This window comes from Solea senegalensis, linkage group LG10 (genome assembly GCF_019176455.1).
Source record: "Solea senegalensis isolate Sse05_10M linkage group LG10, IFAPA_SoseM_1, whole genome shotgun sequence".
Classification (NCBI taxonomy): Eukaryota; Metazoa; Chordata; class Actinopteri; order Pleuronectiformes; family Soleidae; genus Solea; species Solea senegalensis.
Genome location: NC_058030.1, coordinates 15,495,674 through 15,512,222, shown reverse-complemented (window position 1 = coordinate 15,512,222; position 16,549 = coordinate 15,495,674). Strand labels below are relative to the sequence as shown.

Sequence of the window (16,549 nt, the reverse complement as noted above, 5' to 3'; positions counted from 1 at the left end):
TGGCTCCTTCCGTCCTCCTGAGGCCCTGTCCGTGCTTTGAATTTAGTTTCCTCGATTCAAGATCACCAACAATTACCCACCTTCAGCTATGACCTCATGTCTTTTTTCCCGTGCTGGTTTAGTAATTAATGGCAATATTTTTTAACATAATTTTTCATGGCTCTTCAGCGCAAGCTCACCTCAGACTGAGTTTTTTCACATGTAATAACTTGTGCAGGAATACGTTGTACAATCTGTAAAACAGATTAGTCAAGAAATGTAAAAGTGAATTTTATATAATTGCTCAATTATTATTTGCAATTATATAGAGAATTATATAGGGATAGTCCAGCCTGAGTCACATGCACTGCCAGCAGGGACAAAAGGATAAACAAGGTTTAACTTACTTAATAAATACAATATATATATATATATATATATATATATATATATATATATATATATATATATATACATATATATATATATAATATATATATATAATAAAAAGAAATATATATAAATACTATATATACTATATATATAAAGAGTTTACATAATGGCACACTGAAGTAAATTCAAATTCACTGTAACATGTCAGCTTCACTCGTTTCTGACAGCTGAAATTGCTGTGAGCTCGACCAAGTTCGGGGCCGACTGCGCACAGAAATCCCCCCGGGTGTGTCCCTGTTGCCAGCGACAGATCTCACTGGGACCAAGACATGAAGACATTCTGTGCGTTTTGTTTTGTCTCACATGGCGACAGATCGCTGTTATTTCTCTTTTTCCTTTCCTTATTCTCAGAAGTGTATAAAAAGCACTGATGACATGAGAACTCGCCTGCACTACAGTGTTGCCAACACTGTGTTGTTGAGCGCTGGCGTTTTTTAACGAGGGACCAAGTGGGCACACGGCTTCCTGTGTTTGCTCGCAGGTGCTGCAGCACTCGCACCCTCTGAGTGGTCGTATGGTCGTAATCCAGCAACACAAATTACCTCTGGAGAATAATATTCCGTTTCCCCCAAGGTCTTGATACCTGTAACATTGTTATAGCATCATGAAATACTGGCCCTGGTCAAACCTGGTATTAGCAATGATCCGGTCCCATTAAAATGTGTCCTGTCAGGAACACAGGGTTCCCACAGGTCCTTGAAATCCTTGAAAGTGTGTGAATTTGAAGAAAACTACTTTCAAGGCTCTTGAACATCACCCTAAATAGACATGGGTCATTGAAAGTGCTTGAATTTTGTACAGTTAAATTGATATTTAGGTAAACGGCTCCCTTGTTTGTTACAACGCCGCCTACTGTTTCATGCCCTGCATTGCTTGATGTATGTAGACAAGGCCTACGCAGGACAAATGGGGCGACGTCATCGACGTAAAGTTGAACAAGAGAGCGCAAATGGCACGACGACTCGGAAATGCAAATGCCAAGAACTGACATTGAACAAAAAAAAAAGTGCTTGCCTGAAAATGTCACCAGCGATCTGCGGGGACCGAAAGCATCTGACCTCTCCCCGTCTTTTTCCAGAGACTGCGGCAGCAACGCATCCGTTGCAGGCCTCTGACAATGTTTGTGTTGGCAGCCGGTCCGGTCCGTCAGCTGCATCTGTTTCCACTCATGTTTTTCGCTCGTCACTGACGCTTTTCAGTCGCATGCGCTTCACATGCATCTTTGTTGATTTGTTGACTCGGAGGAAGAATCGGCACAGGGAACGGATTTATGACTCAAGTCTTTTCTTAGATGCTATCCTCGAGGGCTTACATGAGGGTACGGGCTCTTATTCACAACTTCCTCTTTGTCTTCCTCTTTATGCGTGTGGATGGTTTTGATTAAAACATTTGACTCGAGCGCCATGTGTCCGGCAACACATACCTTGCCTGCTCAAGGGAACACTTGAATGTGCAGCCTTTGATTTTAAAAACCAGCCCTTCTTCTGATGTCTGTTAAATTGAAATACGAGTTTGTGATTACGGTGTTTCCTTCTTGAGCAGTATAGCCTGGAGCCTGTTCCGAAAGAATAAGCCTGTCACTCATAAGAGGTGACGCAAACGACGCCGTAAAAAAGATTTGAATGAGATGACAAAGGGCTGTTTGTCTACATCAGGTGAGTAAACACAACTTATTTCCCGGCAAGACTCACCACAAGTGACATAACGTGACAGTTTGCCTTACATTCAAGTCTTTTCACCCATTCCTCTTCTACTCGCTGGCACACAGAGTGTCGCTTCAACTTTCATGAAACTTCCCCGAACAGCAAAACCATCAGGTATCTCGGGAAGAAAAAAACAAGGTGACAATTATAGAGTCAGATGCTTCCTCCTTTATCAAAGAGAAAAGACTCCGGGCAGAGTCTTTACCAGCTCTTAGGTCAAAGAATCACGGATTACATAGTCCTTTTTTTAGAATAACTTTGCAACACAATCGTAAGCATAGCAGATATTAACACGTACAAATAAATACATCTTCAGGAATTGTATGCACACGTGTATTTTTTATGTGATCGACTACAAAACATACATGCAAGGCTACATAGAATAATGCATACTCAGCACCGTTTGAAGCCCTTATTGATTTGCCCCGGGTTGTGTTTCCACACTAAAATGTTACGACAGCAGACTGGTCAATCTGTGTCGTAGCAATCCTGCGTCAATACCGTTCCATATTTGGATTATTTCATCGTCATCGTAGACGGCTTCCTGTTCGGGTTCATCAAAACATAGATCAACTGATGATTTGAAAATGGCGTCGCTCACTGACCTGTCGCGTCTCCAGTGCTTCCTAGCAATCACATCAATAAGGACTTGCTGAATGCTGAATATCTAGATGGGTCACAATAATGCTCACATTAAATGTGAAGGCATAACACTTTAAATGAGTAAATACTGTATAATTACTGTATGTAATGTATACATTTAACTACGCGTATATAGTTAACATTGCACGCCTCCTCCCGCTCCACCCTCACATCAGTCTGTGACTCAGCTGAATGGAAATGAGGTGAATATCAGTGTTTGTTATAGTAGTGCAATGCGGTGACGTGAGCAACTTGTGACTTAAGGTTTTAACATTAAAAAAAAAAATCAAAAGCATGACATTGAATTGAATGTGACTGTTTTTGTAGCTACTTAAAGGAATACTTCACCAATTTGCTTTGTATTACTAGAATAGGGGTAGTATTTAAAAAATTGTGCTTCCCAACCTGAGTTTCCCCTGAGTTGAGAAACACCTTCATTCTTTTCTTTGTTACGTGCCCACCAGTGACACTTCTGTCCTGTTAGCATAACTGTTAGCAAAGATGGCGGACACTGTTTACATTCTGGAAATGAGGTCCCGCCCCCCCTACGAGTGGGTCTAAAAAGAAAAAGTGTGGAATTAGCGTTGCAGTTTCAAGCCTCGGACCAAGTGTCACTGGTGGGCGCGTAACATAAAAAAGAATGAAGATATTCCTCGACGGGGAAGCAGAATTTTTCAAAAATACTACCCCTATTCTAGTAATACAAAGCTAAATGCTAATCGGTGAAGTATTCCTTTAAAGAGGATTTTTTAACGTTGGTGTTTTTAAATATGAGTGAACCAGTGTCGTCAGTGTATAGTGCCGAAAACCAACCTGTGAGTTCAGTTTCCCATGCATAAAATCACATAAATACCATGTCTGGGCCTTTATTATTAACATTTTTAGCATACAGACTGCTTTGGTATTTCACATGGGAAAAAGACCATGCTTTGTTTGAAACTACTGCTCAGTTCACTTTTCGTTTCTCAGATTCCCTCCTACTTGATTTTCCCATCTTAGCAACGTGCAGTCAAGTGGCAGCCAAGGAGCTCGACCACTGAGCCAACTAGTCTGTACTGTTCTCAAGGAACTGCTCTCACAGGACGCCTCACAACCAAACCAGTGTGTGTGTGTGAGCGAGTGTGAGCGAGTGTGAGCGCGTGGAAGAGACAAAGAAACAAACAAAAAAAACAAAAAAAAATGACAGTGACGTGATCATCATGCCTTAATAATATGTTGGTCCTTACTGGAGTTAATCAACAAATACATTCATGAGCAAATAGTTGGCATTTACAGTTTTTTCCATTTCTGGAGAAACAATAAATCCCCCCTGTCTCCATAAGACACGAAGGACAAAGACAAAACTGGGCCATGCTTTTTACTTCAAACATCCAAACATCATTGTGCATTATGTGGAATCGTTTTGGGTTAAAAAAAAATAAAAGCCGATGTAGTCATATTTCATCTTGCCCCGGGGGTTTGGACGACATAACACTGAGTCAGATATGAGCAAATTCACTTATTGACGTGTCCCCTGTTGGGCATCAGGGGAAGTGCACCCAATTGGCCGGAAAGAGTGTCGCACAATTGATTTTATACGGAAGCATCAAAGTGTCGCGGTGGAAAAAAAAAGGTCCAGCTGTAACTGTGATGCTGTGTTACATTTACATCATTTGCACAAGCATCCAAATCTGTTCATGTTGTCATTTGACTGGACTTGTGTTACTAATTGTTGTCTGCTGTAATTTTGGAGTGAGTGTGTTTGTGTGTGTGTGTGTGTGTCTTTCTACAGTTGTGAGGAGGTTAAAAACTTGAAGTTAGGATTAGATGGGTTGATGTCTCACACCGAGTTGAGATTGTGTCTGAGTGTCCTCACAACTACAGAAAGACAGAGATGGGGAGGTGGGGCTATTTCAAAAGGCAGTCCTTCTCTTTGCTTCAAAACATTCTTTTTTTTTGTATTTTTTTTGTCAGCTCTTGTGTGCGCTCGTACACAATGCTAGTTTATTTGAAACACTTTTTTTTTTAAAGTCCCAATATTTGTCCTGCTGTTTGAAACCGCACTGCCTCCCCACCCCAGTCTCTCAGGCTCCCGCTCAGGCTTTAGTTGACCAGGAGCTCTTGGTACTGATCGGACCGCAGGAAGCGGCCGAAGGAGTCCTTCTCCATCAGGGCGAAGATCCTCTTCTGGGCCAAGTCAAAGGTCCCGTGGGAGAGGTCCACCAGGTTCCTCAGGGTCACATCCTTTGTGAAGTGGTCAATGTTCACCTGCAGGGGCACAAAGACAAGGGAACAACTGAGGATGAAGATAAACTTGCTTTTCACGATGCTGTATGCCAACAAAATGCATAATCGGCAAGATTTGAGTGCCGATGCCAAGTTGAGGGTTTACAAACAGACATTCAAAGATGTCCCCCTTGCTACCAGACGCTGGTGTCCACTACTGTGTTTTGTTTACAAGCCCGACCTCTCAGTCATCAGTCCACTGAGACTGAATGTCCACAAGACAGTGCGGTAGGTGCGTGTCACCAAGTTTTCCCACGAGGCAAGATCTGTTCAGACTGCAGCCACTTGTCAACACGAGTGTGCAGTTACGTCAAACATATACAGTACCTCTGGCTTCAGAAGCAAGAGCGAACTGAGGGGGGCGACGAAGCAGAAGACGATGATTCATCATCGTAACGGCAAAGCCTGTGCCACTATTGGCTTAATCACTGTTTACTTCATATGAATGCAAACATAGCGTACGTCACGTCCTGTGTCCCGGAGGTTTATTCCGAGAAAAGGGGGCTACAGAGACCAAAAATGTTTACAATAACTGATTTGAAAACAGCGAGTGACTGATTGTAAAGTCTGAGCCCAAATAAATTTCGATCCCACGGAGAGAAAACTAACTTCACATGTTTTTAGCTAATATTTATGCTTCATGGTCAGTCACGTTGAGTGGTTATTTGAGTGTCTACTGTGAGGTTTTAATGCCTTTCTGCCATTTCAAATCAGCCTTTACGATTCTCCCCTGACCCCTGCCAGAGAGTTGTCACTAACTGGTTACTCGCTGATTTTGGAACATTCCCTGTAAACCCCAGAGATCAGAAAATCCCTGCAGAGCGAGTTTCTCAAATACTCAGACAAACCCGTCTGGCACCAACAACCATACAGCAACAACCTTACAGGGCCGGGATAACATTACCTCATGAAACGTGGTAAGCATGTGTGTACTACATGTCCCTGGCGCGCGCTCGTGTTGTCCGCTGACGTGCAGAGTCTTCTCTTCACATTCTCCGTGTCTAAGCTCATGTGCCGACACTCAAGCACGCCTGCATTTCTCCTCCACACAATCGCTCCACGAATACCGAAGAGCGGCTTATGAACGTATGAAAACTGTAAAGGCCACCACTTATTTAAAAAAAACAACAAAAAAACGAATGCATATTCATGTACTAGAGCTGCAGAACATGACGTCTGCAGATGTTTGTGGTTGTTAATTTGGCGTTTTATGAGCGGAACTGACGTAGCTGCGCTCTTCTACTTCCATGTCAAAATAGGCTGTGTCAAGCAGTACTATCAGACCTGACGGAGGGAGCCTTTGTGTGTATACACCAGCAGCTCCAGGCCTTGAGAAGCTGCTGGATGACCAGGTTTTTTTTTGATAAGCAGAACTTTATGTGGGCATTTCTTTGTGCTTTCACTCATATGCCGACCCACTTGCAGCCGCATGGCTTTACTAGCCCCATGTCGCTGCTGCCTCCGTCCGTCTTGACATATAATGAATCATTTTCACCACGCCACATGAGATCTAATCTTTACTACGCTGAGGAATACAGAGAGTTGCTCGGCGCTTAGTCAGAATTGTGTAAAGTCATTTCACAGCGGCTTGAATATAACAGAAAATGTACGCACTGCAGTTTTAAACACACTGCGATATATGAAATTGGGACTACGTTACTCAATGTATAAATCCATGATCAATAAATTCATGATAATGTCTTGTTCATCATTTTAGTGTGTGGAAATCTACAAATTCAGAAACAGTCAGTCCATGACTCCACATTTGACAAGCTGCTTTGTCGCTGTGGCAGTGCATAAGTGCCAACTAATGTGCGAACCACTGTCGGCACCGTTGATTTCATATTAAAGCGGGAGCTTGTAAATGAAATCTTGGCATGCATCGTGCGAAGCGCACAAACTGCGAGTCACCTAATGGACTTATTTTGACTCGGATGTGAAAATGTTACAGGAGTCCCTGACCTCTCTCGGTCCCTCCGACTGGATGTAGTCCTCGTAGATCTTCTTGGCCTTGGCCGACAGTTTCACTGGGTCCTTGGTCTTTTTAAAGTCCTCGCAGGCCATCCAGAACTCGATGTTCTCATCGCTGAACTCCGACTGCAGGAAGCTTCGGAAAGCGGCCTGGCCATCTGGAGAGAGGGAGGGAGGATGTTGGATCAAGCGATGTAAAAATAAATAAAGTAGGGAGCAGCTAATGGTTCTCTGGTGCCCCGCATTGTTCTAATGGAGAGGTCTCAAACCCACGGCCCCCAATTAAATATTATCAGGTCATACCGGACTAGACACTTCGTGGCCGAGGTGATTTTAGTTTGAGACCCCCGTCACAATAACTTTTCCGCTGCATTTTAAAATATGGCTGAATTAAATGAGAAAACCAATTACCATCGCACCATCTGTCCCTAAATGAACAGCCCTCACCGTGTGCCAAACGAAAAATGCTTCACGTACAGCAAAAGAGCACCAATTACCTCAGTGTGAGTCACAACCAAATCTTTTCTTCTTTTATTATTACTATTTCTAGTCTGCCTAAAACTCTTATAAATCATGAGAGTCTTCATTACGGTATCGACTAATCAGACAACATGAGAGGATTGATGACGCTCTGTTTGTCTGCAGCGTACTCGATGTCAGATGTCACGAGGGCACTGCGGCACTGTTCCATAACAGTCCATTAATATAAATATATATAAAATGAGCCATTACAGTGCATTTATAGCACACGCCAAGCCAAAGAGGACATTATCTCAACACGCCCGCCGCCAGTGCCTGAAAGCTCTCATTACATGTGGAGTCAAACCAGTGAAGAGAGAAAAAACATCACAAAATGGCCCCATTTCCTTGAATAAAAGGTAAGAAAATGTCTAATTTAGCCAGAAATTGATCGAAAAGTAAAGTGAAAAAAATATTCAAAAGTATTCAACCACTCATTTCAGGAAAAAAACAACAAAAAAAGCCTTTATTTTCTAACACAATGTCTGTGAAAGGTCTCATTGTCTTGAATGAACATGTGCTGCAGATGATAAGCATTGTGCTTCAGGCTTTTATCTTTAATCTAAATGGCTGGTGTGGTTCAAAATAGCAATGAGCTGCAATCAAGCTGCTTTTGTTGTTGTTTTTTGGTCCTTAACAGACCACGACAAGGAAACACAAAAAGGAAGGGGAAGACACCCCCTCTCCTAGAAAAACCTAAACAAAACACAGTGACAATGAGACGGTAGCCTCTTTTCCTCGTAGGTGAGGGAAACAGAACTGAAAAGACAACATCATGATTTCTTTGACAACTTTAAAAAACCCTTTACTCATTTACAGACGAACATGAATGGCTAGGGGCGCCTACTGCAAATTATACTAGTAAATATAGGAGTCGTTGTATATGTTATGCACCGTCAGGCCTATTTCCTTTTTTATAATAATGTTAACACAATCTAACAGCTTTTTTTACGGTAAGTTTATGACAGACGATTATTATACATATTATTATTAATATTAATACAGGCGATACATAAGAAGATACTGCAGGGCGTCCTGCGTTGTCAGATTCTAATTCATTACACTACATGTTTGGTTTTTTTTTGGTACATGACATTATTATGCAACCTTTGACTTGAAATAAAGGAGCGGTGGCTCCACACGGGAGAGGTAATAACTCAGCGAGAGTCTCCTGTGAATTAACAGGGCAGAACCAATAAAGAATAATGTTAATGTGATACTTCTGTGTCCGTAAATCATCCTGTCACGTCACTTTGCGGCGACCGTGCAATACATCAGCGTCGTTTAAATTTCTCCCTGGAGATGTTACCATAACACACATGGCCTCAGTGGGCACATAAACACACACACACACACACACACACACACATGCAGAGTGATACAGATTATTGGTGCAGGGGACGTGTACGGTGCATTTCTCCGCGCTGCAGTTCTCTGAAGGAGCTACTTGGAAATGCTTCCGTGCCACCCACTGAGCCCTGCAGTGGAAACTGTTCCTCCACCCACAGCTGGTCAGTAACATCTGTACATGCGTCTGTTTTCGTGCCCGGGAACTACTTTAGTCACTTATTAGCAGCAGAGTTTACATGTACGGCTAAATGCCGTTAACCATTAGAGTTAATCATCAGTCCTGCATGTTGGCGGTGAAGCCAGTGTTTTTGTGTCAAAAGTATTTCAACCGTTTTATATCTTCATAGGTTATTTTATGGGAACAAAGCAATAAAGCAGATTATGTCACCTAATAAAGCGTAAGCATGTCTGTATTTGTTATAGGCGTACAATAGCAAGCGAACAGAGGTGCTCGGCTGTTACGGAAACCATATTCTTGTGTGTATTGTACCTGACAGATAGAGAGAGCATGTTACTCCAATTAGACCACATCTTTGAATAATCTAGGGAGTTAATAGGTAATAATAATAATAATAATGCTCTGAAGCCTGTACATAGCCATGGTTCTCAAACTGTGGTACGTGTCCAGTCTGGTGTCACTTGGAGGAAAAGTAAAAGTAGTGTTTTACTGTTTAGATCAGGGTATGTGATCGGAGTGTGTAGAAAATGAAACAAATAACACATGTAATCCCTCCAGCAAATTATCTTATTGGGAATAAATCTGCCTCTGTAGCTGACTATTTACTCCACTTTGAGAAGTTTGAGAATCACTGTCTTAAAGGAATACTTCACCGATTTGCATTTAGCTTTGCATTACTAGAACAGGGGTAGTATTTTTACAAAATGGTGCTTCCCAAACCTTATTTTTTTTTGTTAGGTGCCCACCAGTGACACATGGTCTGAGCCTTGGTCCGAGGCTTGAAACTGCAACGGAACGGGACCTCATTCCCACAATGTAAACAGTGTCCGCCATCTTTGCTAACAGTTACGCTTACAGGACTGTAAGTGTCACTGGTGGGCACATAACAAAGAAAAGAATGAAGATATTTCTCAACTCAGGGAAAACTGAGGTTGGGAAGCACACCTATTTAAAAATACTACCCCTATTCTAGTAATACAAAGCTAAATGTAAATCTGTGAAGTATTCCTTTAATGAATACCTTAATGCTTTGTGTTTTAAGACGGAGGCGCCCCGTTGCGGTGAAGCAACTGAGTCTCTTCCTAAAAGGGTGGTGTTCATATCAGTGCAACATTTGTCTTCCCGCTCCTGTTGCCACTAAAATGGCTGTTGTAAAATGGTGTGAAATCAGTCTCACTCAAGCTAAGGAAAACAACCTGTCACGTAAACGCCTAAAAAACCTGTGTGGCAAACCCCAAGGCTGGCTGTGATTTTCCAGCGGGGCCCGTACACAGCACGCTCTCTCTGCTCGCACCTTCAATGGGATTTGTCCCATTGCTTTTTAGGCGAGATGCGTTGTTCCATTTTTGTGCATTAGTACTTTTTGAAGCAGAATCCAGTGAACGTGAACTTTGACATCAGCAAGGATTTTTATTTGTTTGGACTGAGGGTTTTGTTTTTCTTTTCTTCTTCAAAAGTTTCACTTCTGATTGGACAAATTGCTCAAATATGTCATTAAACAAATGCACCCAGCTGGGATCTTTTATGTTCACACAAACCTTCCTTAAATCTTCAAACTCTCTCGCAGATGTTCTAAAGTCTGTTGTGATCTGGGGAAATTACAAAGGCTAAGCTCTCTTCTCCAGTCAGTGTTTATTTCCAATGAAATGACTGAACAACAGATCATCATGACGGGATGCACACTTCGCTTGTTCTTGTGTTGTAATATTATATTTTTTTCTGGTCTTATAATAATTTATCTTAATCTTAATCATGTTATGTACACTTTTGGACCCTCTATTCTAAGACAGGATTCTGCTATAAATGTATAAGCTTAACAGTGATGAAGCAACCTCGTGTACAGCCCATTATAATTACTGTGACCTGTTACTGTGTTTTGTGCCTTGGAACAGGAAGTGCCCCAGAGCATTTCCTGTTTTCCTTTTGTAAGACGGTATTCTGCTATAATGGCACGCTTAACGTTTAATTGTGATAATGCAACCGTGTGTACAGCCCATCGTATTGTGACCTATTTTCCTTTGTCTCTTGTGATGATACCTCAAATTTCGGGATTGTATGCTGCCCCCTATATGTTCGGAGCATTCGGGCCATTATTGGCACACTGTCCCTTTAACACAAGAGACTGAGAATAAGGAAGCAAGGTAATGAAACGACTAATGTAAAACACCAAGACACGGAGAACAAACAAAAGAAACAATGACGCGCGCGTAATTGTGTTGCACGGATTGATTTTTTTCATTTTGTGTAAACAGATCAGATCAAATCAGATTACAGGGGGACTTGGCTGTAATTGGGTTAAAGCGAGGGTAAGAGTTTAGGTCCTGACAGTGTGTGTGTGGTCAAGTTAAAGAAAGAATAAGAAAGTTGGACCTACAGCTGTTGTTGAGGACTCGTTCCAGACTCTCCCGCCAGAAAGCAGCCTCCTCCGGAGTAGGCCTGTGCACAAAATACCTCAAATTAGAAAAACTGGATACAATTATGAGTCAATACAACTGTGCAGAACTGCCATGGTTGATACACAAACACAATACATTACCGGTTTAAAAACGAGGAAATAAATGACGGCAGAGACGCCTCAGACAAATGTAACCTTTTTAAATTTGGCCATAAACAGGTCTTGTTATATAACCTTCAGCGCTCACTCATTATTGGGGAACATTATGTGAAGCTCAGCGCAGAGGAGGATGCGAGTGATCCTCTGCATCTGAAAAGCTTCAAACAACAAGCTATAAATATTCAAAAATGTGATGTCAGGCCAAAGTCTCGCCAAATCAGACTGTATCTTTGATCACGTCTTAACTGCTGCAAGATTTAGGCCTGGAAAACCTCCAGGAATAGATTGCATGTGATGCTGCGTGTCAGACCACTCATGTGGAGCTTTCTGACGCCGGGGTTTAGCCTGTAAACATTTACAAAGTATGTGCATAAGCATTCTGTCACCTTTGGGAGAACTTTCCTGATGTTTTATTCAAGTGTTTCAAATTGCAAAGACAGACCAGTGGCAGGTGACTGAGTGAGTGAGTGAGTGAGTAAAATCTCTGTAAAGGACAGAACTAGTAGTGTATGTACTTGGGAGGTGCAAGTTGCATAAAAAACTAATACAAATGCATTTCTGCAAAGACATTTTTCATGACTAAAAGGCACGAGGCAGATGTCAAATGCTGTATTACAGCGAACCAAAGTAAAATAGTTCTACCCTGAAAGTGTAGTTCACCACTGACTCAGATTTATGTGGTAATGTCTGATAAGAATGGAAGTGCCATCTCGCGGTAACATCTAAGCCCAGGCCCGGCATATGGAGAGGTTTAACGTCCTTTGATCCCCAGATGTTGTACCTGCTCCGGGCTCTGCTCGGCCAATTTACGCTCAATTTACCATCAATCAATCTGCTTAACACTGACCAACCGAGCGGCCCACCCCGCCCCACACAGTTCATCTCTCTGAGGGGAAACACTCACTTCTGCAGCTTCTCCGGCTTCTTCTCCGGCTTCTCCGAGTAAGGAATGATGAGGTCGATGGCATTTTCTGGCTTCTGCAGTAAAACACCCAACTTTGTCTTGATCTCCTTTGCCCTGGACGGCAAAAAGCAGAAAAGTTTTTTGTTTTTTTTAACACAGTCATGACATTTAGTCAAACATTCATGACATTAACCATCCTCTTTCTATTCTATTCTGTTTAAATAAGACACTAAGCTTTGAATTTGCGAGCATGTGCGTTGGCTGATCTATTACATAATCCACATAAATTCAATTGCTTCACTAAAGATTTGGTTCAACGAAAAAATCTAAAAGGAGGGAAAAGTGAATTTAACTTTAAGATTAAATTGTATAATGTTTCAAACACAGTATAACATAAGTCTATATGAAACTAGCTAAATCTGGTACAAAGCATATTTTTTTTCTTTTCTAAATTTTGTCTCTGGTAGAAATACATTTAGCAAAAATAATTAATGCTGTTATAACTGCATTATGTCATAATGTTGTTTTTCAGCTAAAAATAAATATTTGTTTGTATACTTTTGTTGTTTTCAGAGGCATAAAACATCAGTTTACATGAAAAAAGTTGGCATAACAGATGCAATATTGTCCTTGAGGTCAAAACATTTACAGGGAACAGAAGTTCATTTTAAAATTTCAGAGCTTAGATTTTGAAACCCTCAGGCTCTTAAATGAGAAAATTTAACCTGCGACAGACATTAGCATGGAATAAACAAACAAGTAAACAAATTATTCATATATTTTTTCTATCCCTTTGGCAACATTTTAGACCAGAGCAAGTTTTAAGATGTTCAAAACACATTAGAACATTTTGGAATTCTAAAAAAAACACACACAGTTAAAACAGGAAAGGTAACATGATGATGCTGGTCTCACCTTTCAAGACAGGTTTGAGGTAAGGCAGCTAATCCCTTACACATTTTCCAGAGCTTTTAGGCACAGTACTTGAGATAGAAATCAGTCTTCCTGTTAGAACACACCGTTGAGTCTGAGCCCCTTTTGCGTTGTGACTCTGGCTTTCAGCACATTGAGAGTTTTATAGAAACGCCCTTTGGGCTCTGGGCCAACAGCTAAGCCAATCAGACTGGAATGCGTCGAGCGTTGGTAGCTGAGGAGCCTGAGTGAGAAAGGGTCATTTTTCAGATGTGCACGGCTGTTTCAGGATCAGTGTGAAGGAAAGCGGACCGGTAGAGTCCATTCTTAATAGCTACCCTTTAAGTTGTGTACCCCTTTCACCATATATGCACATTTATAAAGTTTAACTGCACATGAATAAGACAGATGTTGCAGTGCCTCTATTCCCCTCAGAGATTCCTCTTCAGTCTGTGTCACACTAAAATGAGTGGGTATTTTTGAACCCTAAGTGATCTTTTTCACCCCTGTGATGTCACAAATGTGATGTCACAAAAACCACAGTGGAGCTCAGTGACAATCTATTATTGGCTGTTATTCTTTGGTATCCCTTGATCAACCTTCCAGTTCCAAGTTTTGCTAAAAACACGGACAGCTCACTGCTATGCTCACGGGAGGAAGATGAAGGCACGTCTTAGCATCGCACCAGAAATGACGCAGAAATAACTTCTGCCGAAAATGAAACAGACAAAGTAAATGTAGCATAGCTTACATGGGTCAAGCGTTCCCAATTATTCAAGTTGGAGCCAAAGCTGATGTTTCTTGCCGAATCATTTGATTTGGGATTGAATAAAAATTAAACAGATTCCCACTGGTCAGAAACCCATTTAAACTCATGATTACATGGGTTTTTGATCAGTGCAAATTGGGTATAAGATGCTTATTATCCTTCACCAAGGAGGATTTGGATTTGAATGAGAAACTAAGTACCTTTAGCGGAGGTTTGCACACTCAACAGCCATTATTATTCTTTGGTATCCCTCGATTAAACTTCCAGTTCCAAGTAAGTTTTGCTAAAAATAGTCATAGCTCACTGGGTGGAAGATGAAGGCAACTCTTAGCATCGCACCAGAAATTACGCTAGAATTTAAACTCCTGCTCAAAATGAATCAGACAAAATAAATGTATCATAGCTCACATGAGTCAAGCGTTTCCAATGATTCCAGTTGGGGCCAAAACCGATGTTTCTTGCCGAATCATTTGACTTGGGATTGAATAAAAATTAAACAGATTCCCACTGGTCAGAACCCATTTAAACCCATGATTACATGGGTTTTTGATCAGTGCAAATTGGGTATAAGATGCTTATTATCCTTCACCAAGGAGGATTTGGATTTGGATGAGAAACTAAGTACCTTTAGCGGAGGTTTGCACACTCAACAGCCATTATTATTCTTTGGTATCCCTCGATTAAACTTCCAGTTCCAAGTAAGTTTTGCTAAAAATAGTCATAGCTCACGGGAGGAAGATGAAGGCAACTCTTAGCATCGCACCAGAAATTACGCTAGAATTTAAACTCCTGCTCAAAATGAAACAGACAAAATAAATGTATCATAGCTCACATGAGTCAAGCGTTTCCAATGATTCCAGTTGGGGCCAAAGCCGATGTTTCTTGCCGAGTCATTTGACTTGTGATTGAATAAAAATGATGCTAGATTCCCACTGGTCAGAACCCATTCATACGATTTTTGACCAGTGCTAATGGGGTATACGTTGCATTGGATTTGGACGAGAAACCAAGTACCTTTAGCGGAGGTTTGCACAGTCTGAGTGCTAACCAGTAGCAACTGACAAAACAATTAGCCAAGTTTAAGCCAAATGGGACTAAAACTTTCTGGTTTCTTTGCTCCATGTAACAAATAAATCATTAAAACTAAATAATTTGTCTGTGGACAAAATAAGGGATTATCATCATTTTCAGTTCAGGAAACACTGATGAGAATCTTTCAAGATTAATCGAGAAAAGAATCAATCGAGTGATAGTTAAAGTAATTGTTATTCGCAGCCCCATCAAATAGGTTTTGGAGTGCATAACAGCGTTATGCTACATCCAGTCCCGGGATTCTTCACACAGCTGCAAGGTGGTTTTATGAAAACAAACCCATGTCCTGTTGTTCTTCTGCTGAGGACATGTGGGTGTGAAAGGCTGTTTTGTTAAAAGCACAAATTTCGACATGTGCTTCAATTTTCGATGTCAAAAAAACCCAACACTTCTGACAGCCTCAAGGGCACATATTACAATACAATTACAGTTTGTTGCCTCTGCTTTATGTTGACGCAGCATCCCTTTATCTCTCTCTCTTTTTTTTTTCATCTTTGACAATGTGACTGAACTGTCATTTTGGACCTTTATAACAGAAAAAAATACATTCCCACACACACAAACTCCTTTCTTGCTTTCATTTAGTAAGGAAAACACTTTCAGAACCAAAGGTACACGACTAGTTTAATTTGTAGATGTGTGCGTTGGCATTCTGGAGACATAATAGTGATGATAAGCAGATTAGGTGCAGCTACCAAACCTAAAAGGGTCATCGTCTTTCTTAATAGCATCAAACACTGGTGAATTATGTCACTATGACGCAAACATTTTTCCGGAGAAAATATGATGACAAAGATAGATTTATTCTGTTTTTGTAAGTTCTCATGTCTTAAATACACTTGTGTTATTGGCAGGGAGGCAGAGGACTCACATCTAAGCTCACCAACTCGCTGTAAATCAGTTAAATCTCCATGGGCTCCGGTGTATTAGCTATGAATACAAAAAGTTGTCTGCCAAAAGCTGCTTTATTTAACGTTGGACATGAGTTTACTTTCACTTGAGCCCAAGCTGACTCTTCGTACAAGACATTAAATAGAGTAAAACAAGCAAATTGAGAGTAATATCGTACTTTTCATCATGTCCTGATCCTTACCAGTGAAGTCACAACAAAGATAGACGTAAGGCGCTGCAATTTTCTACTTGTTTCTATGGTGATCAGAACTCTAATTGGTGGCCAAAGGTTATTAGAATGTGACAGCGGGCAGGCTTTGCAATTCTGTACCACTGGGTAAAGACAACAAAGACTCTCTGCAGAGAG

The 16,549-nt window shown here is 41.2% G+C and overlaps 1 protein-coding gene across 1 annotated transcript; it reads right to left on the bottom strand.

The window, feature by feature from the left end:
- Positions 1-3,627: 3,627 nt before the first annotated feature.
- On the bottom strand, positions 3,628-13,555 carry LOC122776359 (regulator of G-protein signaling 5-like). Its single transcript, XM_044036851.1, has 5 exons — positions 13,434-13,555; positions 12,519-12,632; positions 11,435-11,496; positions 7,005-7,171; positions 3,628-5,024 (listed from the first exon to the last, which is right to left on the bottom strand). The coding sequence occupies exons 1-5, from the start codon at positions 13,475-13,477 to the stop codon at positions 4,860-4,862; spliced, it is 552 nt and encodes a 183-aa protein (XP_043892786.1). The 5' UTR covers positions 13,478-13,555; the 3' UTR covers positions 3,628-4,859.
- Between the last annotated feature and the right edge of the window lie 2,994 nt (positions 13,556-16,549).